Raw genomic sequence first — 21,777 nt, 5'->3', positions numbered from 1 at the left:
TCTATTTCGATTAGAGAGAGAGAGAGAGAGAGAGAGCCAAATAAAGAAGAAAATGCAGCTATAAAGCATTAAAGAGTTATAGAATTATAGTATTCGAATAGATATTCGAAAGCAGTTTTCTTTTTATAAAAAAAAAACTTAACTCACCACCATCGGTATTGCTCGGTTCGTTGTTTACAGTTGGTTTGCCAGCGTCAATCCAATAGGCCGGTATTATGAGGAAAGGCCCGCAAGCCACATTATAGCAACCGACAGTGGTGTTACATCCCGTAGTAACTTCGCATATGCAGTCTAAGCAGATCTCTGACACGAGTAGTTGATTGGACGAAGCTGGAGGTTGAGCTGTAACGGAAAAAAACATTAATGTATAAAAATGTAATGTCTTGGATAAAAACAAATACAGTTCATCGTTATCTTTATTTTGGTTTCGCCGCAAATAGACTGCATCTAACTGTCATTTTTACATTCGTCGTCAAAAGAATATCATTAAAACATCGTTTAGAAAATAATAATCATAATATCCATCGCAATTCGAGCGCAAGGTTCACGTACAAACATAAAACGGAACGAGGATTTCGCACGATAATCATCTTATGATTAGTCATCATGTTATTAATCATTTCAGCTAGCAAGCGCACGTGATTTTGACGTCAAATAATATTTTATGGATGTCAAATAACATGATTTTGATGTTAAATGACGTACATTTGCTACCTGGGATGATCTAATTTTTGTGACAAACATAACATTGCTATATAAAGAGAATCCAGCGGATTTGTACGGTGATATACAGACTGTTATTAACAGTATGCAGATATTAAAAATTCCTGGAACTAACGGTAAAGTCTATAAATTTGCGATCAGATATCTGATGTCTTTCAATCCAATTTAATTCAATGGAAAACATTGCTTCACACTAAAACGTATATAATTCTAATGAAAAGATATTGCTTAAATATCGCAATAAGCATAATACGCAAAAAAAAGGAATTTAGGATAAAAAAATTCGTTTATATAAACTATAAAAATAGATAGCCGCGATGTAATCATTATAAAAAAATCTACAAATCAAAACATGCAAATTGCGAATTGATAGAAACTTATTTTGCAAATTTTTTCAATTCTTTAATTTTATTTATACGATAAGTTTAGATAACTGTAAAAGAGTTTTATCGAGTGCTCGAAGAAATTAATCGGACATTTAATTGATAAAAGATTAACTTATATATTATAATTATACGAAAAACTATTTAGTTACATTGCATTGTACAATTTTGCTTATAATCGAAAATCTCTTAATCAAATTATTGAATTATTATCCTCGAATCACAGATTCGAATTCGACTCGAATTCTGATCAAACGTTGAATATCCGATATATCATATTATATATTTTCGTCCTATTATATGAAGATTTAAAAAAATGTTTATATCTCGATTTTTATCCACGACTTTGTTCCGTTTTTGATTGTTATTTTTTACATTTCACACACAGTTAAATGTTATTCTAATTTGTATTTTCTACAAATTTATCGCAATTTAATCACTATTAATAGCAACGCTGCTACTTCTTTACTTATCTACAGTAACAATGATTAAATTATAATTTCTGCCAATTTGGAGAAAATTTGTATATTATGAATAATTCTATTAAACTTTCTCCTATTAAAAAAAAAAATAGAAAAATATCAATAGCTCACCGTAAGTACAAACATTGAAAAGCGCGATTATTATCGCGAGAATCCACGGAAGTCCCACGAACATCTCGAAGATATACTGCTGTCAATCCGCAAGAAACAAAGTCTATATTATGCGTCGTCTACAATGGCAGTAACAAGGCTGTAGGAGTAGGAGAGTATACTGTTTTTAGTGATGTAAAGACCGAGAGTAACGAAATGGGCAATTCCCATTTGCTCTTAAAACCAACTCTTAAAATCTTACTCCTCACTCTGTACTGCCTACTGCCATTGTAGAATGCCCTTAACACAATTTTCAAAAGCATATGTTACTGTATTTTATATTTAAAACTTTATTCTATTAAATATTTTATAATGAAGAACTCCTACATAAATATCTTATCGTTATTTCTTATAGCTTTTTAGTGTTCACTGGATTTACCAACCTGCTCATTCGTAAGCGGCAGCCAATATATACAAGGTGTCGCCTTCGTCTTTCTGAAGAGATCATCTAGGAGCTTGGCTGGCGGTGGATCATCCTCCTTCTTTTTGAATTTACGAGCCGGTGCCGATAAATGCGCGTCCAATGCTGGACTCCGACTCCTTGCTCGTCGCTTCTTGTCGTGCTCCTTTTTCTCGCGTTCCTTCTCCCTGATGTGCTGTTGGCCATCCTCTTTGCCCAAATCCCATTCTCTCACTACGGTCACCTAATATATGAACATGTCTTGTTGAATTGATCCAAGATGCTTCGATATTTTAAGCAGTATCATAAGCGAGATTATGTAAGTTTTTATCTTATTTGTGAAACTTCTTACCTTAGTTATGTTGATTTTTTCATCGCGACCCCAATCTTGCTGCCATGGGTCGGACGAGAGTGGCTCGGCTTTGCGAGCGATTGGTTGTTCCTTGGATGATTCCCGTGCAGCTTCCATGTCCTCCTTCGTAGCATACTCCACATGGAGCTTCTTCGGATTCGACATAGGCCACGAGATTCCGTGAAGCGCCTGCCTCGTCTCAAAAGCTTGATCCTCGTTAGAATACTATTATGTCAGAATAATGATGAAGTATTGGGCTCTACAGTTCATTGTGGTAATTGTAACATTCTATATTTATATATAATCGCACCTCAACAATGCATTTGGACTTAATCCGATCCATCCAGAATCCGTTCTCCACGATGGTGCCGGTACGTGAAAGAAGCTCCTTGATCTGATTTAACGTAAAAGGACGAACTAGATTCTTGATCAGGAGAATATTGGTAGGTTTAGACGTAGGCGGACTTGGTGATTTCACATGCGGCATTTCCTTCACGATCGATATCTTCCGCCTCGCTGCTGTGTAGGAAGAATTGAAACATTGCATTAATTCATATCTCAGGTAAAAATTTGCCGATTCTAACAAATTACGAATACGAATTACATACCAATGTGATTATCCGCTTTTCCATTGCCCTTTTTAGCAGTGCCATTCTTCTGTAAGTTTTCGTCTATTATTTTATTATCATTTGTACTGTCACTGGAATTGTGCCGTTTATCGTTACTTCTATGACGATCTTTGTCTTCATCGTCATCCTTCGAGAGACGAACTTCGTTGATAGATAATGGTTTTGCACCCGGTACCAATGCCTATCGATATTATCGTTATTGAATTTTGATATTCAAAAATGAAAATGAGATGATAATAAAAGAAAGTTACCTTGAGTGAATCAGTCGAGATAGAGAACGAGGGTGCGGTATCTGTAGAAAGCGCAGTTCCCCATCGACGTTTCCGCGGCACACATTTCGGTTCTTGTTCGCTGCCGTTTTCCTGAAATACATTTATCACTCATGTAATACAAATTTAGAAAAAAAAATATTCTTTCACAACATTAATAAAGCATTAAACATCATATACCTTATTTTGACTATTGGACTCATTGTCGACGCTTGCATCAGGATCGTCTTTTTTCACTTCGTTTTTTTCAGATAATATTCTTGCCGAACTGAAAAACAAGTAGAAATTAATATTATAATATATAATATTAATCTTATGCATTATTGATCATTTAACTATATGTATAGCATTTATTCATATATATATAAAAATGGAAATAATAAGTTTAAGAACTAATAAATTAGAAATTAAAATAATTAAGAAATAATAAATTATTTTTTCAATTATTAAATATCGAAATATTTAAATCGAATCTGCGTATAACGATATATTCAAGAATTTTAAGTAATATCTATTATAAACTACACATTTTTTTTTTCAGATATAAAATTCCCTTGTTGAGAAAAAATACTCATTGCACAAGGATAATTATTCTTACAATGATCTCTTCAAGTTGACTTTCACGGGCTTGTGAGTGACCGTCTGAGTGCCGGCTGGTGCAGTTTGCTCTAATTTTTCAGTTGTATTTTCTTCTGATTTATCCTGCACAGTTTCACATTGCTCAATCTCCATCTTTTCTACATTGTTTGATTGAGAGTTTGTTCTTTCCGGCGAAACCGATCGTTCTTTATCATTTTCTTGTGAATACTCTGTACTTGGTTTCTCATCCTCTTCCTCTTCCTCCTCCTCCTCGACGTAAGGTTTGGTGACTTTACTGTCAACAGTTTCATCTTCGGAATCGGGTGTCTCAGAATTTGACGAATCTCTATATTTGTTTCGATGTTTTCTGCGAGTCGCACGTGGCGACGTTCGGTCGCTACTTCTACTTCTTTTAGGGCGCGACTCATCGTTAGAATCGGACGACGAGTCCACCGGACGATGCGTTTTCGCTTTATCGTTCTCCTCATCCTCACTACTAGTGTCTCTATGAGCATTTTCTACATTAGTCTCTTGGCCGAATATTTCTGTTGATTTTTCGCTGACATCTTCCACAGTCTTCTCTTCCTGAACGGTGACAATGGCAGGGGGCTTCTCGCAAAGATAATCGCTGTCTGCGCTAGGAGTCAGCGCGGTTGTCGTGCTACCCGGCTTACCAGGTTCATTATCAACGATTTGGGCAGCGCAATTTGCCTCATTTGATTCACCGTGCTGATCTATGTTTGGTTTATCGTCAGACAACAAGTTGGCTGAAGTGGTTTCAGGCAGGATCTCCTTGCTATCACTTACCTCTTCGTTGGAGTCCTGACCTGGGTATGAAGAGGAGGGATCGTTCGGCTGTTCAGCGCTACTGAGCGTTCTTGTACAAGAAACCAGTTGCTCGTCTGCCGAGTCAGCCTCCTCTGCAACGCCCTCACCACTTTCTTGCCACTTGCTACTTGACTTAACACTTTTCCTACTCGAAGATGCTGTATCTGATGATGCTTCTGATGTGTTGCGCTGCCTACATAGCTTCAACTTCTGTATCTCGCCAGGTGATGCATCCGCCCTCGCTACTTTCCATACAGAGCCGCCGTTATCTTCCTCATTTTCTGGTGAGTCCGCCTTCGTGTCTCTTTCACTAGATGAGACTTTTTCTTCGCGCCCATGTGGTATCTGTTCCAATTCTTTACTTTGTAGGCGCGTCTGTACGCTTGTCTCCTTTTCAATTTCTTTGACTTGAGTGGCGCTTTTAGCCGCTTCTTCGACAAGGACATCCTGTTCAGAAGGCGAAGTGGAAGGCGATTTCTTGTTACGTCTACGCATTGACTTCCTTGTTGGTTTCTCGATTTTCTTCTCTGGAGATCCTTTTGCTTTATTTCTTTCACTCTTGCGCCTCATACCTAAAGAATAACAAAATTGTTATAATCATGTATATTTAATTTATCCAGTTATCTGTGAGATTACAATGTATATTCAACTATAAAATGTTTACAAGTTATATCGATGTTTTTACATGTAATCACAATACAGATTTGATAAATTTTTAGTACAGCTTAAAAATAAAACAATATTCATCTGCAGTTGCAAATTTTGCGTGTTTTTATCAATTGAGGCGTCAAATGCACATATATATACATACACACACACATTCACATATATTGCCTCCATATTCATTTCGCGCGTCGCGATCTAATGATGATTGGCGGAAATATGCATTCGAGATTATTAGATGACAATATATATCTATATCACTTGGACCATCATCTCGATCATCATCAGCTCTTTTTACAGATCGGTGCTCAGAAATTCGTACGCATTGCCGTCAATCGCCGCAGCCAAGGTCGAGGTCTTCTTTGAATTCGTCGATCGATCTAACGCATTTCGGTTTGTGGTTATCAGTGTAAATTCGCGCGCGAGCCTCCCTCGGCGGCGACGATGACTGCGACAACCACGGTTACTTACTCGATTTTGCTGTGCTGCGTCCGTGTGTTTAATTACAGGCTTCGTGTCCGCCGGCAGCCTCGGTGACACATAAATATGCCGCGCTCTCGACGAGAAATTGTGATCCCGACGACGCTATTCAACAATTCTTTCGTTCGTTCGTGCAAGAGCCACCATACAACCGCTCGATCGACCACGAAACACGAATCCACATTTCACTAGATAGCGACTCGATGGATATTCTTGGCGATTATTTGAATTATGTATATTATATATATATACTACACACTACACATATATATGACCGATATATATATATATATCCGATATATTTCATATCCAATAGAAGAACTCGCCACATAAAAATAACAAGAAATTCTTTCTATGAAGATTTCAATAAAATATCACAGGAGGAATTTGATCTAAAGTCTGTATACGAGATTGTATTGATGTGGAAATTCTTGTCTCATAAAAAATTGTAAAATTTTTATTGCAAAGAACATAATTATAGATAAGCTTGAACCATCGACGAGATGCTATTAAAAGACTGCTGGCACTGGGTAAATTTTCGTGACAAGTCGGCCTGGAGATAATAAAAGATTGATGACATTATCGGCCGTTTTGACTGCATTGAAGATAATTACACGAATTATCTAAATCGTACAATTATTTTAGCTCATCCAGCTATTGTTTTATTATCCAAAATGCATAGATTTTTTTATGTAGCTGTCTCAAGAATAACAAGATAAACATTTTATAATATCAAATTATTGTTTTATTACACAGATAATGCAAAGATTTACTTATCTACAGTAGCGCACAGTAAGTTTTTTCCAGCCACTAAATCCGGTAAGACCATATGATATTTCGTCAGTATTTGAACGGGAAGATGTATAATGAGATTATATATACACGTAATTTTGAATATATAATATATATAATGAAAGAAAATATTTTATTGTGCTAATTCTATTCTCTCCGTGTAATTAAATTTATACATCTATTGTTTTAAATTCATTAAGGCTATATTATATAAATGTGCTTTTCAGATAAGTGTATAAATTATATTACAGAATTTCTATTCTGAGGAATTTTCGAGACAGTCTTTGATTGATAGCCAATCAAAATATGTTAGTGTCCGCCATTAGCCAATCGGATCCAATTCACCAAATGTATAGTTTGCCGGTGAGTATCTAGCTTGACCTAATCTAAACTGAAAAATACAGCTATATGCATACTCGTACGTAGGAATTACGTACGCGAGTATATTTGAAGAAATATTATCTAATTTCTGGTCTCTCACTCTCTCGAAATACATGGTTATCATAATATAATCAGCATTGGAATTTTCACGTATCTTTCGTGACAATTGTCACACAGCAGGTGAAAACAAGTGACGATGGCAGCGTTATTTCGCATGAATTGCGTGCAAAGTTTGCGCAGAGGGTTAGCTCTGATGACACCCAAGGAGACGACGATATATCGCAGGATAGCGACAACACCGAGATATTACGATAATGGAGATAACGCGGAGAAAACGCTTGTCAAGAAAAAGTGGGTGAGTTATGGCTTCAGCGAGACAGACGAGGCAGAAGATCGTCATACCATGCATGCGACTATGTTCGTCGTTATAACTATAGTCTTTGTGCTTGGATTCACTGTCATGGCTTATCTACCCGATGTCAGAGGCAAGGACTGGGCGCAACGAGAAGCATATCTGCAACTTCGTTATAGAGAGGAACATGGTCTTCCTCTCATCGATCCTAATGTAATCGATCCGTCTAAAATAACACTGCCAAGCGATGAAGAATTAGGTGATACCGAGATTATTATTTAAAAAGTGTGTTGACGATGCTAAGAATTTTGTTTGAAATTCAAGTGTCGTTGCTCTGCCTATCTGTGTATCAATTTAGTACTTGTTATAATGTTAATTGAGGATTATGTATTTATAATAAATATTGCTTTTACGAATCAAAATTTCTTTAAAAATTAAAAAACGAACCTATAATTGTACAATCTCTATCTGTTGCAGTCCTCAATTAAAATAAAATGTTTGAATAAGTCTATATCTATACTGTCATATTTTCTATATCTATTGTTGATAATTATATATCTATATAATTAAAAATATGATATGTGGAAAGTTGAACAGTATACACATGTAATACTTGTAGAATAAATATCAGAAGAATTTTGTGCTGCAATATATAATTAGGATCTTATAATTGTTTTATTTATGTACAATATTACAATACTATATTAATTATATTATTTTCTTTAATACACATTAAAAAATTTATTATGCATTGTATATTCTTGATATTTATAAAAGAAATTAAACTTATAATTTTATCAAGTTTTAACTGAATTTAGAGAACGAGCAAATTAATCCGATTTCATTTCACCAGCATGCTTAAAAGTATGTTTATTAAAGTGAAAATCACATCTTTATCTAATTTTTAAGAATGCACACTTTACTGCATGGACGTTGACGATGTTAATGTTGGAGCAACAGTGGTAGTGCTGATACCAGGTGAAAATTGGTTTTGTTGTTGAAGAACAGATGGATAGAGGGAAGTGTTTTGCGGGAGAGAGGCGCTAATTCCTGGCAGTGAGATAGGTGTCGTCACAACATGAGACTGAGGCACGTTAAATCCAGTAGTCACGGTAGCATTATTGACAGGATTTTGTTCTCTTTGCAGTTCTGGGACATTAACTATGCTCGCACTTTGAACAAAATTCTGCTCTCTCTGCTGTCTTGGGACATTGATTGATCCAGATGATGCTACTGCTGCTTCATAAGAGTTGGTGATACTCATAGGTAATACTGTTGGTAATACCGGGATGGTTGGCATACCAGGAATGCTTGGGGTTACTTGATAAGTGCCTAGATAATGAAGTAGATATATCAATAACAGTTTAAATAGCTAAATGTGTGTGTTACAAAGATACAAGTTTAAAAATCCCTACCATTTCCTTTTTTTTTTTTCTACTGAAAATTTCATGTATATAAGGTTGACTTTTATAAGAATCTTGGAATAAAATTTGATCAATTTTTTAGCAGAAACTTAGCAATATGTTACAGTAAATTAATATATTTTAATTTCCATGAAAAGAGAGAGAAACTATGAATAAAAAACCGTTCTCTCAATTTCTTAAAACTTAGTTTGATTTTAGTTGTGCAATTCGGAAAATAAAATATTTACATATTAAGAGAATACAAATAAAATTTTGTCATGCTTACCAGGTGTGAAACTAACAGGAGATTGATTCGAAAACGTATGAGGAACTGAACTGACTGGTGTGTAGCTACTAGCAGCACCAGTGAAATTAAGATGACTTGTTGTCTGTGTTTGTATATTAAAGCCAGATATATTTTCGATAGATTTAACTTCTTGTTCGTTTTTCAAATTTTTCGCAGTTTGTTCAGAATTATCTAATGGGGCGGTATAATTTGATGGAATGGATAAGCCGGGTGGTGTATTGATAATTTGTGGTGGATTGATTTCTGCCACAGTAGTTGTAGTAGTCGTTGACATTGCTGATTGAGTTTGTGTAGTAATCTTGACATTCTGAAATAGATACACTCATAGCATAAAATATACAGAAATATATAATAACAATAATATATATAGCAAAGTGTTCAAAGAAAGCAGTTTTAGTAGATGATTTGTAAAGGCTTATAGTGTAACTTCTTACCATATATGAATTAGCAGGTTTATGTTCTGGCACACTTCTAACAGGTATTCTGTGCAGATAACCATATCCAATTCCACATCCTAAGCTATTAAATAAAAATACAATAATAATATCTGTACACACTGCGCATTATGATTTTTAATAATGATTGTATCTCAAACACTGCAAAAAGTTCTTCCTGTACCTTCCCTCTCCACCCCAGGTATTATTAGGTGTAATAGTCACTTCTCTGCAGGAATCATCCTTAGTATTATATACATATAATTTAAGAGGTCGTGATTCGTGTGCCTCTATTAAAGTGAATAAGTCTTCACTTTCATGGAGAATGGAGTCTGCGCCAATGATGTAATCAGTAAATGGTTGTAAACCAGCCAATTCTGCAGGAGATGATGGATGTACTTCCTACGGATATAGGTATCAACCATTTTTTCCATTGTGAAATATGTCATTATATGAAATTAATGTGGAATTTGAAGCACTTACAAGTACATGCCAAACATTTTCGTTGGCGCCTTCGAACGAACAAAACCGTATACTAACGCCTAATAAACCCTGTCCACCCCATGTCATACTCGGTACAATTTTTGTTCGTCTTACAGATTGTGTTTTACTACTATATACTGTAATTGTTAATTCCTTATTTACACCAGCCTTTAGAAGTTCCTTCAAGGTATCGTTATCTTGATCCTATGAGGAGCAAATTACAGCATTTTAAAATATAGATATAATATATTCTACTGCAATAATTACTGCAACTGTATAAGAGGAATGCATCGTTAAAAATAGCAATTATTAGTAAACGTACTAATCGAGTATTTCCAATAGCCACAATAAAATCAAAAAATGCTTCAAGTCCTGCTTGCTGTCCAGGAGAGCCTTCCTGAACCTACCAAAAAAGAAATACGAATCATCTTATATATATAATTGTATTTTTAGCATGTATTATGGATAAAATTTTATTTTCCTAATTTCTAATATATGTCTTCACATTGATAATCAGTAAATTATAGTAAATTATCTATAATTAAAATATAATATATGAGATGTTCCATATTTATATTTCTTATTTCTAAATTTTTTCATAGCAAGAACAGAATTTTATTTGATTTGTGTCATTTAATTTTAAATAGATTTTATTCAGATTATAATTTTAAATTCAATGAGAAAGAAAATATGCAATAAAAAAATTGGTAGAACTCGTGAAAAACATTGACTTTTCTTAATATTTTTATCACAAGAGAAATTAATCTTGAATTGTTCAAAGAACTCGTAATATAGACAATTTACTCAATTTTTTACAATGTATGATATTAAAGAGTAAAAAATGACAAATGTATATGGATGACATTTCTAGCAGTCAATATGTCAAAATGGATCATGCAAACATAGTCTGAATACATATAGATATGTAAGTTAAATAAGTTAATACTTTATATTAAGTTCTATTATTGTTTTTTCTCCACAATATTTATATGTAAACAAATTGCAAAAGTGAGTGGTATATTTGGAGTAATTAGATGTTCTTGACAAACAACCTTACCCTTAATACATGATAACCTTCTGTACCGCCTCCTGGTATCTCCACGCTATGAGACGATCCCATTTCTGCCGAGAGCTTTTTAAGTCACTTGAGACAAGCAGGTAAAAAACATTAAATCAATTGTTAATCGCGCGAGACACTTGGAGATACTCAAATATACTCAAATATACTCAAACAGCAAAAATACGTGGCAAGAATACTAGAACGCAGCTACAATGACGTCACGACCGCCATGCGGCATAAACTGGTGATATTGGGTGTTGTCCAACTTTATCTTTCAAATAATCCTAATATTAATTTTTCTTTTTAGTAGAAATTATTTTGGTTTTCAAACATAAATTATAAAATCTATGGGTGCGTTCCGTTTCACGCATAGATCGCCTGGAAATCTATAGTTCACGTAACATATATTATAGATTTCCAGACGATCTATGCGCTCAGTGCGTGAAACGGAACACACCCTATGTTTTCAAGAGACATGCAGCACATTTGTGCTGTGTTCCGATTCCCCACCCGGGTGCACCCGATATTATAGTATATGTCACGTATACTATAATATCGGGTGCACCCGGGTGGAAAATAGGAACACAGCCCAGGCGAAGATCTTTCCACTCTTAGGGGAAAATTACATGATCGATGACAGAAAACTACTAGATTCAGATTCAAATATTTTACAAAGCGTTACCGTTACGAAACGAATCATTGCAATCACCATAATATTGTTTGTGTGTGAAAAGTGCAAAAGAAATTGCATATTTCTAAGAGAATACAGATTGTAATAACGTGAAAAGCTAAAACTTCTTTTAAAATATTTAAGTAAGTTTTTCATTAAAGATCATTAGTAGATTTTTACTTTTATCTTCAATAAATTATGTGTGTACATGTTTGTGCAATCCTATTTAAAGTAATGAGGAAAATGTTATATATTAATATTATTATTTATATTATTGATAATATTTATTATACACATTATTATATTTTATATAAAGATTTCTTATTATTGTATATTTATTTTATTATATTATTTTTCTTATTAGGAATAATTAATGTGTAATCAATCATCATGGATATGTCTATCAATAAGATCCATCATATTTTATTGGATGCTGCATTACCATCGACTATTGAAGATCTCAAAAATCCAACAGAAGACTATATTGTGAATTTGTTAACGACATTCTTATCACGATTTTCTATTGATGTAAACATAATTAATCAAGTGAGACTTTATAAATCATTTGCATGTATATGTTATGTGTGGGTTATACAAACTATTTATTGAAAAATAATAATAGACCCATATATATATATATACACACACACACATAGATTTGTCTATATATATATATCTCACATATTATTCGAACAAAATTTTACAGCCAATTCCGGAACAACATATTGTTATGATGTACTACGAGGATTCTGATATAATCAATCTGATAAACTTATACACAGTTCTGACGCAAATATTTGATAAGATATTTCTACAAGATTTTTGTTTTACTGACATCACTAATCCTGGTACAAATTTCAATTTACAAATTTTTAAGGTAATATCATTATATATATATATATATGTGTGTGTGTGTGTGTGTGTGTGTTTTTTCATAAACTACGAAGAAACCATACCTGTTACGCACATGTGGGTAATATCTCTTAGTTAGTTTCAGAGAAGGATGTAATCGTTTGATGTCTAGGACCACCAGCAGCAGCAGTTCCAAATTGTAGGCCAGTGGGCAATAACTTAACGTTACCACGACGACATCTCTATTTAATAAAGTCTGAAAATATAAAGGTAATATCATTATATATATATATATATATATATAATTAATATTCTATTACAAATTTTATAGGGCAAAAACGACTAAAAAAACATGCAAAACTTTTTTCCAATTTTGTACTGTATACAATGCACAAAAAACCAGAATTTAATGATAAGAATGATCAAATTGAAGCTACATTAAGGCTTTTAGAAGAACTAAAAGAAAGGAATGCTCAAGTTGTGGAATTGATTAATAATAAATCTAAACATAAAGCAAATCAGTCATCTATGATAAAAAAGGTAATAAAAAGTAATTTTTATTGAAATTTTTATTGGATATTTCTGCTTCTATTTAATATTTTACTACAGCATGTAATAATATAATTATATATTTTTTCACATTAGCTGGAGGATGATATACAACATATACTATCACAAACAGAAAAAATGAATAAAAAGGTATTGCAACTTGAAGCAATGAAAAATGAAGTAGAAAAAGAAAATCAGATTGCCAAGGAGCAATGTGGCTCTGTTAAAACAGCAATGGGAAAAGTAAATATCTTTATTTGAATCTTAATATCTTTCTTTGTGAATCTTTTATAATAATGTGACATTTTTATTGCTAAACAATAAATCTGATAAATTTGTAATGCATGTACAATATAATTTTTAGCTGTCCAAGGAGATAGCTGAATTACAGTCAGAAGTAGTATATTCACCAGAAGAATATCAATCTCGTTTAGATGAATTCAAGGAACAAAAAAAATTAAAATTAGAAGAACGTGACATAATACAGGAAGCCATTCAGGAAAAGAAACAGTCCATAAAACAAATAGGAGAAAAATTAAATTTTGTTCCGAAAATGAATGATATATTTTCTACTTTGATAGATGTAGAGAAAAAGCTGATGTATGTTTTTATTTATATGTTTAGATTGTTTATGTTATAAATAATTATTGATATATATATATATATATATATTACTTTATTTTATATAGAAACAAAAAAACAAAATTAAATAATATTCCAAAGCAAATTGATTCATTGAATAATGTATTAAAAGAAAGGCAGAGTAAATTAACAATGCACAAAGATCAAATGGATACAGAAATGAGCAAATTACAGTTACATCATGAAGAAGATATTACCCCATTGCTCAGCATGTGTAATCAACTATTGAGGTAATATTGCTTAAGTTTGACTTAAGAGTTAACTTTTTTTAACGAGAACTTTTCGGATATATTCTTTAATTTACATATACATATATATAAAAATTAAAGAATATAATATCCTAAGAAGTTCTTGTTAAAAAAACTCAACTCTTAACTATATATACTTTGATAATAAAGTTATATATATATCTATTTTTTATTATAAAAATGATTAAAATTAAATAATATTGTTAGTGAGAAAAAGGAACAGATAGCCAAATTTGATAGAAATCAAGCTTGCTTTAATGAGAAATGCTTGGAAAAGGATAAGTTACAAGCAGACATTAAGAAAAAAGAGGAAAAAATTTCAGTTCTTATCCACAATTGGAAGAAAATTTATGATAATGAAATTACTAACGTGAGTTATATTGATCATACTTTGATGTATGATAATTAAATCATAAGTTAATAAAATCTTTATGTTATGTATATACATATGTATAGTTGTGTATTTGTACATATTTTTAACAATAATGTATTAACTCTATTATAATATATTTTTTAATAATATATAAACTATAATACATTTTTTATTTTAGGAACTCGAAGCTTGGACGTAACAATAGGAAACACTTTTAAAAAAGAAATACATGATATATTTAATAAGATATATTTATATTAACAATAAAAATTCAAAAATAAATGGATACTTTATATAATATGATATTTTATATAATAATCTATATCTATATATGTGTTTTGCTGGAACAGTTTATAATTATTATTAAATATTCTTAATTTCTTTTACACTATATCAAGAGAGAGAGAGATTAAATTCTTATGCATTCTTATCATTTTTTAGAACGATTTATCTCTTGATTTTTTTTTTATATAAATATGACAATGCAATGTGAAGTTGGGCATTTACATTTTGGTCAATTTAGCATGTAGTAAAAATAAACTAGCATGAATAGTATCTTTGTGTGACATTGAATGGTAAAAGAAACTTCTTCAAGAGTTTTAAGGAAAACTCAATCGTTGTCAAAAGAAATTAAATCAAGAAATGTGGAATACAAATCATTAAATGCAAGTTAAACTTAAATCTTCATCAGCAGAATTGCGAACAGTCTGCAATTGAACTGCAAATGTGACTTGTCATTAAAACAAGGAGACATTAACCATGTGGATCTTTTGTGTAAGAATTATTTTTGATGATTCTTAATTGATATCCAAGATTCTCATATGTATATACATATATATGTGTGGATACCAACACACATATACGCACACACATACACACTTACTAGTTTTATATATTGTTTTAATATAGAGAAATGAAAAAATTCATAGAGATTTTACAGTCATACAATTTTAAAGAACTATTTTTTTTTAAATTTTATAATTTGGGATATTTTTATCATAGGCATTGATTGGACTCTTTCAACTTGTAATCCTATTGATGTTATCTGGTATTCTGTTTTCCGTTGCTGCCGTTTCGCGTTTGATGGAAATAACAATTATTTTGATATATCCTACAACTGTATTTTTGTTGAGACAGTCGGCGAATTTAATCATTGTGAGTATATATTGAACAATTTCAATCTTCTACTAATTATTTTTTGTTTCTATATCTATTCTACATATTTCTATGTCTATTTTCAAGGACTTCTTGTCTTTCTCTCTAAGAGTACTGTCTTACGAGTATTAATAAATATTATTATTAATTCATACACGTAATCAAGACCATACAGGGCCAAATAGCCCCGTGGTCAGTTAATTTTGAACACCTGGTCTTGCACAGCTTCTAACAATCCTGACGGCAAGACTGACGTCATCGGCATTTCAGAAACTGTGCGCACTTGTTAAATGTGATCAGTATCTAGTTGATCAGTTGGAAAGAATTCCTCAACGAGAAGGAATTTCTACATCGCCGGAAATGCCTCAGTTTCTTGATACGCAAACTCCTTTCGTGCCATATAAGAAAACCATTCTTGAAGAAATACCAGAAGATATTTTGCCTTCAAAAGACGAATTTTCTACTACATCATCAGCAGATGAGGCTCCACTAGGTATTATCGAGCCTCCACCGGATCAATCACAGGATAATAAAACCAATGAAACCTGAGTCAACAACATGCAAGAATACGATTGATTGCTGATAAAAAAATGGATTATTGATAGAAATATTTGATTGAATATTTGTATAAAGAAAATATTTTATACAAAAACGATTTTTTATATAAATATTAAATATATATATTTATTTATTCTTTATTGCAAAATAAATTTGTATATGTACACGATTATAGAATTAAATTCTTCTGAATTTATAAAAAGATGAAAAATATTCAAAATTATTTTAATAGGTACACTGTATATATAAACGAATCCATATAAACACCAACATGGTGAAGTAGTCAATTTATTGCCTTATCAGTACGATCGATCGCAATTGCATCAAATCAGTTGACAAAATGTTATGTCTATTGTAAATCATAAATTTGGAGAATTATTTTTTGTCAAAATGTAGTACACCTTATATGTTACATTATAATCATTTTTTACTAGCATTAAATTGAAAAAAAATTGTTTCTGTTTTATAAATTTATTGAAGAAGAAATGGATGTGAGTCAATGTTCTTAGCTGAATTTATTGTAATATATAATTGGACTCTATTATAAGGATTTTTAATAATGCAGTTAGAGGCTATCTTGATGGACTTGAGTGACAAAATTCCCTGTTTGCGACACATCCTTTGTCCGGAATATATTCCGTATTTAATCACAGTTACGATAATGTTGATAGGATGGCTGCTTGTGTCTTGGATATTTCATGTGCGTATCTAAAATCGATTCGACTAATTTATAATTAATCATAATTAATTTTTTATAGTTAATTTGGATGTTGCTCACTCCTCTAACAATAAGCGCTATTACCATAGCGCTGATATGTCCAGCAACAAGCAAATGGTGTTTTCAACAACTGGGAGCAAATTTAGAAGAAATAATAAACGACTTTGTTCATAGATTTCATGCACCTCAATAATGGCATCAATAAAGGCTTAACAACTTAATTTTTACACTATAGAGTGTAACACTAGAGTTTATTATAAGAATATTATGCTTCATTTATATTATGGATCGTGTAATTTGTTTAATTTTTACTGCAAATCTTCTCAATTTCAAAACGGTGAGTGTTTGAATTTATAAAGTGCAATACTAATAATAAAAAAATATATTTTAAAAATATAAAATATATATATGCTAACTTTTTAATTTAATTGCCACATGTAACATTTTGCAGGATAGATTCTTCAATTAACAACATGAACTTGTTCATGAAAACTAAATTGAAGCGTTTCGAAAAATTTCAATCTCGAATCCGACAACTTTGAAATTTTAAAGCGTATATATATATATATATATATATATATATATATATATATATATATTGAATTTTATTCTTTAAAAATTTACTTTTCACGATTTCTTTATTATATTAGTATATTATAATATTAAAAATTCAGCACGTACATAAAATGCTGCAAAAACTTTCATTCTCGAATCCGACAACTCTAAAATTTTTAAGCATACGATCAGAAAACAAATCACGTGTGTAAATATGTCTCATGTTGAAAGAGAACTATACCGGACGAAAGATATATGATAGAGGAAAATCACAAAAATGGGAGTGCAGAGTTCGAAACGGTGAGTGTTTGAATAAACTGCAATTGAAAGAAAAGATAATATTTTATTATATTTATTAAAAGAGAAAATTTTCATTTCTTAACAAATTTACGATATGTACGTATAAAAAATTAAAAAAATTGTTAGACAAAAACGATTTAATAACGTTATATATAAATAATAAGATGTCTAATTATTAAATATATGTTTACGTTAAGTCAATTAACAAATTATTTAGGCATATCTATGCCTTTAAAGATTTGACAGCTCGTTCTATTCTTCTTTCTGTTTCAAAATTTCATCTGCATCGGTTTTTGGAATCATCTGCTTAATGCTACTTTCTTTTTCCACCTGTAGTTCCTCTGCAGTTTCTTTCTTGTCATTCTTCAATTGAGTATTAGTAACCTCTCGCTTTTGATTGCTGGAGAGACCATTCACATTTGAAAGAGTTTCTTGTATATTTTTGTTATCCGCCGGAATCTCCTCCGAATTTTGATCTTGGGAATTCCTTTGAAATGGTCCCCCTGTGTTTACGGTGATTAACGGTACGTTACTATAGGATTGAGGAGAAGAAGAGTCGTAATTTGTCGCAGGGTAAGAGCTGTAGGTTTCATAGGGATATGAATAGGTATAAGGACTTGTAATATATGTTATAGACTGATATGAGTTAGATTCATGTGTAGGAGGATTGTTGGAGGAACTATATACGACGGGGTACGGTTGTTGCACCGTGAGATGTAAAGGGATTTGTTTTTTATGATGATGCCTTCCTTCCTGCAAAAAAATAATTTGATATTTTATAAAACACGCATTTTCTTACAGTTTGAATGTATATGTATCTAGAATCGATTTTTAATTTTCAGTATTCCATTTCTAGCCTCAGTTAAGCGCTCGACAAACGTTTCGCTTCATACGCATCAAAAGATTCCAAACGCAATGGGATATAATTTAGATATTACGCTAGATTATGATAGAAGTGGATGTATAAATCAGGGATCGGAGGGAGAACAATCGAGAAGGTTTTATATATGAGAACAATTCTTTTTATTTTATAAATAAACAATATACATAACGACGTTCCGTCAAAGATGCACGTTCGATACAACGCCGTAGACGTTGAATTAAAATTTGCAGTTCAATCTTTAAGTTGCTTGGTCCAATTTCCTTAACGAGGTCACCGAGGATATAAAATGTTAAACCTGTGCGTGAAACCAAACATTATGTACTTAGGTTTCTCAATCGAATTGTCGGATCTTCTTTAAAGAAGAGAGAATTTTCTCTATTACAGAGATTTTCCATGGAAGGAATAGAATCGCGTTGATAGGAATCTTTTGATGTCGCTCTCTTCAAGCTTCTTTTTTACTTTTTAAGAATCGCACAGTCAAAATAGCTTTCATTTATTATCCCAAGATTAATGGATATTATGTGTCGAATCACTGTTTGATTTTAATCAGTTCGGTACTTACCATTTCTCTGGCCTGTGCGATTATGGGCGATTCTACACTTTCTCCGATGCTGGGATTGTATTGTAAGGCCATCATCGGAGACCTAAAGGACTTAGACCCGCTGGGATGTACCGTTACGTGATGCTTATAGGGCTTGGCCTTTTGCTGTTCGGATCGACAACTGCACTCGTATAATTCTTCCTGTACTGTTGGTACGTACTGTGTGATAATGAAACATGTATTAGAATGAAAAATAACATTTTTTTATATGGTATTGATATATATACTTATTGTGAAATATAATTAAAAGAATCATTAAAAAAAAAGTTTGCAAATACAGGAAATTAAAACTACAAGAGCTTTTAAGAAAGCAAATTCAAAAATTTAACGATTTGCCAAATTGATAAATCTTTTATACGATGTCTGGTACCTCGACAAGCCTTGTCGGCTCTTCCTCATGGTAAACAAGTTCCACAGGAGAAGATGGTGCAAGTAACATTTCGGTTTTGTAAGGACGTGCGACGGGCGTTAAAACACTCAGTCCCTGATGCGAAATTGGCAGGATCTAAATAACAAAGGATATTTATTAATATATCAATAATTAATTACTTCTTTGTTAATTTTAAGCGGATTTTAATCGAATAGTATATTTAATTTAATTTAGTTAGAAAAATAATTAATAGTTGGAAAAGTAATAAGTAATCTTAATTTAAATAATTTTTGAACTAATTTCTTTTCAAGTTTTTAGTTATCCAGATATTCAAAATTAAATTTTTAAATATTGATAGTTTTCAAAAGAAATTATCTTCAAATTTATATCATGTACTTCTAATTTTTATAATATACCCTATATGTATTCTGTATATATTTATATTCGAACTTATTCTTTTTTTACCTGTGGCTTTTCTTGTTCCATCTTTATCGGCTTGATCTCTTGTGGTGCCTGTTGGGTTGGTTGAACGACGTGGACTGTATGACTGTATTGTGGTGGTAAGGGTTGGGGCTGCATAACATTAGGTTTTTCGCAGGGTGCGGAGGCGGGAGCCGGTATGATGTTAATGATTGGCGTTGGAGCAGGAGCTGGTGCTGGAGCAGGGAATGCGGGTTGTTGCGATTGAACTTGAGAAACTGGCGCTGAAGTTTGTTGCGGTTGAGTTTGAACTTGGATGACGTGCTGATGAGTGATTGGCTCAGGAACTTGCTGTTGAGGCTGAGCCGAAACAACTACTTGAGAAGACGGTTGCAGCAAACTGATCGGAGAGAGTTGCGGCATCGGCTGTTGGACCATGATATTCGAAACTGGATACTGTACTGGATACTGTACTGGATACTGTACCGATGCGGGAACGGATGCGGTTTGCATGATGGCCATTGGTTTGTAGTCAGGAGTCTTGAGATTTAGAACCTCTTGCGTCTGTTTTATAGGGAGCCCCTGCTTACAGGGAACCAACTCTTCCTTTCCTGAGCGGACCTCCACGCAGAAGGTTGTCGATTTTTTTGCTCTATCCTTGTCCGCGCCAATATCTTCTGGCTTAATGTCTTCTTTGACGAGCTTGGTCGCTGTCTCGGTTGACTTCTCGATTATCTTGGGCGAGGGTGCGGCCTGGCAGGCGACTAGCGCCAGCAGGAACAATGCGCAACAACTCTTCGAATACATCGTTAGCAGGTCGGAATCGTAGTCGAAATCAAACTGATGAAGTACGACAAGCGCGTCCGTTTTTTAAGGAAATCCGCGGCCAGCCGCGAAATCGGAGTTGACGACGAAATCATCCGTTGCTTGCGAAATTATACGAGCGATTCGATGCATCGGCAGATTTCAATGCATGATTAATCAACATATGTCTCCTCGTTATTGCGTGATCGCGAAATCGCGCGTGACGATCAAGTTATGTAGACAATTAATGGAGAATTATTTTCCAAAATTGTAATATTTTGTGCAGGAATTATATGAATTCTCATATCTTATGTTTTTACGTAAGCCGTAAACGATAGTCGAATAGAATAACAACAAGTGAATAACAACATGTGGATATTGTTTGAAAGATCTCTAAAATAAAAAGGGATATAATCGTTTTTTTATTATATATTTAACATTTTTCAATAATTAAAAATAATCACAGAATCAAATAAGATTTTGTTGTTAAATATTAAATTTAATTGTATATATCTGGATAATCAAAAACTTGGAATAATATATCGGGATTTAAAAATTATTTAAATTTAGATTACTTATTATCTTCCTAACTATTAATAAAATTATCTCTCTAAATAAATTAAATTAATTATTATATATTATTCGATTAAAGTCCGCTCAAAATTAACAGAGAAGTAATTAATTATTGATATATTATTAATGAATATTCTTCACGATTCCTAGCATTTATAGAAGAATATTTAAGGCAAATTCATGAAATCTTAACGTAAAAATATTGAAAAAAAGTAATAACAAGAAAATCTTATGTACTTAAGTTTAGATGTTTATTAACATTGTTTATAAATTTATTAATTGCATAATTATATATACATGCTCTGAATTTTTCTTTGCAAAGCAAATTGTTCATGATTCATGAGTAAATACGCGTG

General features: G+C 32.4%; 8 protein-coding genes across 10 annotated transcripts in view; 5 read left to right on the top strand and 3 right to left on the bottom strand.

The window, feature by feature from the left end:
* The window catches only part of LOC115241231 (S-adenosylmethionine mitochondrial carrier protein homolog), a 7,018-nt gene extending 6,126 nt beyond the window's left edge, over positions 1-892 (top strand). The window contains exon 6 of the mRNA XM_029816887.1: positions 762-892. Coding sequence (XP_029672747.1) covers positions 762-892 — 131 coding nt within the window. The remainder of the gene's footprint in view (positions 1-761) is intronic.
* Positions 1-6,176, bottom strand: part of LOC115241188 (apoptotic chromatin condensation inducer in the nucleus) — a 14,169-nt gene extending 7,993 nt beyond the window's left edge. Inside the window, exons 1-8 of one of the 2 annotated variants that reach the window (XM_029816829.1) lie at positions 5,930-6,176; positions 3,987-5,367; positions 3,569-3,656; positions 3,371-3,481; positions 3,099-3,300; positions 2,801-3,006; positions 2,491-2,715; positions 2,122-2,382 (exon numbers count right to left, since the gene is read on the bottom strand). In XM_029816829.1, coding sequence (XP_029672689.1) covers positions 2,122-2,382; positions 2,491-2,715; positions 2,801-3,006; positions 3,099-3,300; positions 3,371-3,481; positions 3,569-3,656; positions 3,987-5,365 — 2,472 coding nt within the window. In that variant the 5' untranslated portion in view covers positions 5,366-5,367; positions 5,930-6,176. Of the gene's footprint in view, positions 1-2,121; positions 2,383-2,490; positions 2,716-2,800; positions 3,010-3,098; positions 3,301-3,370; positions 3,482-3,568; positions 3,657-3,986; positions 5,368-5,929 lie in introns of both variants that reach the window. The other variant, XM_029816828.1, reaches the window with a different exon arrangement.
* Positions 6,177-7,109: 933 nt separating this feature from the next.
* LOC115241191 (NADH dehydrogenase [ubiquinone] 1 beta subcomplex subunit 11, mitochondrial) lies at positions 7,110-8,120 on the top strand. The gene has a single exon (XM_029816834.1). The coding sequence runs from the start codon at positions 7,308-7,310 to the stop codon at positions 7,743-7,745; it is 438 nt and encodes a 145-aa protein (XP_029672694.1). The 5' UTR covers positions 7,110-7,307; the 3' UTR covers positions 7,746-8,120.
* LOC115241190 (Golgi reassembly-stacking protein 2) lies at positions 8,117-11,411 on the bottom strand. The gene is made up of 7 exons (XM_029816833.1): positions 11,148-11,411; positions 10,413-10,493; positions 10,091-10,294; positions 9,792-10,009; positions 9,608-9,692; positions 9,153-9,480; positions 8,117-8,795 (listed from the first exon to the last, which is right to left on the bottom strand). The coding sequence occupies exons 1-7, from the start codon at positions 11,208-11,210 to the stop codon at positions 8,383-8,385; spliced, it is 1,392 nt and encodes a 463-aa protein (XP_029672693.1). The 5' UTR covers positions 11,211-11,411; the 3' UTR covers positions 8,117-8,382.
* Positions 11,412-11,777: 366 nt separating this feature from the next.
* LOC115241150 (intracellular protein transport protein USO1-like) lies at positions 11,778-14,802 on the top strand. The gene is made up of 9 exons (XM_029816752.1): positions 11,778-11,963; positions 12,185-12,366; positions 12,527-12,668; positions 13,004-13,212; positions 13,318-13,464; positions 13,586-13,821; positions 13,911-14,093; positions 14,319-14,481; positions 14,663-14,802. Exons 2-9 carry the CDS (start codon positions 12,211-12,213, stop codon positions 14,681-14,683), a joined length of 1,257 nt encoding a protein of 418 aa, XP_029672612.1. The 5' UTR covers positions 11,778-11,963; positions 12,185-12,210; the 3' UTR covers positions 14,684-14,802.
* An 87-nt stretch (positions 14,803-14,889) lies between these two features.
* On the top strand, positions 14,890-16,305 carry LOC115241176. Its single transcript, XM_029816803.1, has 3 exons — positions 14,890-15,258; positions 15,487-15,639; positions 15,865-16,305. The coding sequence occupies exons 1-3, from the start codon at positions 15,244-15,246 to the stop codon at positions 16,186-16,188; spliced, it is 492 nt and encodes a 163-aa protein (XP_029672663.1). The 5' UTR covers positions 14,890-15,243; the 3' UTR covers positions 16,189-16,305.
* Positions 16,306-16,658: 353 nt separating this feature from the next.
* Positions 16,659-17,166, top strand: LOC115241229. Its single transcript, XM_029816884.1, has 3 exons — positions 16,659-16,688; positions 16,763-16,897; positions 16,956-17,166. Exons 1-3 carry the CDS (start codon positions 16,683-16,685, stop codon positions 17,106-17,108), a joined length of 294 nt encoding a protein of 97 aa, XP_029672744.1. The 5' UTR covers positions 16,659-16,682; the 3' UTR covers positions 17,109-17,166.
* Positions 17,167-17,956: 790 nt separating this feature from the next.
* On the bottom strand, positions 17,957-20,901 carry LOC115241104 (alpha/beta-gliadin A-III-like). 2 transcript variants are annotated; one of them, XM_029816661.1, is made up of 4 exons: positions 20,090-20,901; positions 19,625-19,759; positions 19,216-19,413; positions 17,957-18,523 (listed from the first exon to the last, which is right to left on the bottom strand). In XM_029816661.1, exons 1-4 carry the CDS (start codon positions 20,849-20,851, stop codon positions 18,023-18,025), a joined length of 1,596 nt encoding a protein of 531 aa, XP_029672521.1. In that variant the 5' UTR covers positions 20,852-20,901; the 3' UTR covers positions 17,957-18,022. The 2 variants fall into 2 exon arrangements, with proteins under 2 accessions (XP_029672521.1, XP_029672522.1); XM_029816662.1 differs by lacking the exon at positions 17,957-18,523 and adding an exon at positions 18,770-18,948 and having other exon boundaries at positions 20,090-20,900.
* Positions 20,902-21,777: the final 876 nt, after the last annotated feature.

Source organism: Formica exsecta, unplaced genomic scaffold (assembly GCF_003651465.1).
Source record: "Formica exsecta isolate Colony F162 unplaced genomic scaffold, ASM365146v1 scaffold47, whole genome shotgun sequence".
NCBI lineage: Eukaryota > Metazoa > Arthropoda > Insecta > Hymenoptera > Formicidae > Formica > Formica exsecta.
Note: the sequence above shows the minus strand (reverse complement) of the source record. Positions and strands in the feature narration are given on the sequence as shown.

What these genes read in the sequence shown, in the direction of transcription:
- LOC115241176 (XM_029816803.1), top strand. An exon ending in AGTCGGCGAATTTAATCATT is followed by an intron (nt 15,640 to 15,864) that starts GTGAGTATATAT and finishes GGTCTTGCACAG; the next exon opens with CTTCTAACAATCCTGACGGC.
- LOC115241229 (XM_029816884.1), top strand. An exon ending in TTGTGTCTTGGATATTTCAT is followed by an intron (nt 16,898 to 16,955) that starts GTGCGTATCTAA and finishes AATTTTTTATAG; the next exon opens with TTAATTTGGATGTTGCTCAC.
- LOC115241190 (XM_029816833.1), bottom strand. Translation starts at nt 11,210, where the DNA reads ATGGGATCGTCTCATAGCGTGGAGATACCAGGAGGCGGTACAGAAGGT. An exon ending in AAGGTTATCATGTATTAAGG is followed by an intron (nt 10,494 to 11,147) that starts GTAAGGTTGTTT and finishes CTTTTTTGGTAG; the next exon opens with GTTCAGGAAGGCTCTCCTGG. An exon ending in AAAATGTTTGGCATGTACTT is followed by an intron (nt 10,010 to 10,090) that starts GTAAGTGCTTCA and finishes CTATATCCGTAG; the next exon opens with GAAGTACATCCATCATCTCC.
- LOC115241104 (XM_029816661.1), bottom strand. Translation starts at nt 20,851, where the DNA reads ATGTATTCGAAGAGTTGTTGCGCATTGTTCCTGCTGGCGCTAGTCGCC. An exon ending in TGGAACAAGAAAAGCCACAG is followed by an intron (nt 19,760 to 20,089) that starts GTAAAAAAAGAA and finishes TTTGTTATTTAG; the next exon opens with ATCCTGCCAATTTCGCATCA. An exon ending in AGCCGACAAGGCTTGTCGAG is followed by an intron (nt 19,414 to 19,624) that starts GTACCAGACATC and finishes ATTATCACACAG; the next exon opens with TACGTACCAACAGTACAGGA.
- LOC115241150 (XM_029816752.1), top strand. Translation starts at nt 12,211, where the DNA reads ATGGATATGTCTATCAATAAGATCCATCATATTTTATTGGATGCTGCA. An exon ending in TACTGACATCACTAATCCTG is followed by an intron (nt 12,669 to 13,003) that starts GTACAAATTTCA and finishes CAAATTTTATAG; the next exon opens with GGCAAAAACGACTAAAAAAA. An exon ending in ATGATAATGAAATTACTAAC is followed by an intron (nt 14,482 to 14,662) that starts GTGAGTTATATT and finishes TTTTTATTTTAG; the next exon opens with GAACTCGAAGCTTGGACGTA.
- LOC115241191 (XM_029816834.1), top strand. Translation starts at nt 7,308, where the DNA reads ATGGCAGCGTTATTTCGCATGAATTGCGTGCAAAGTTTGCGCAGAGGG.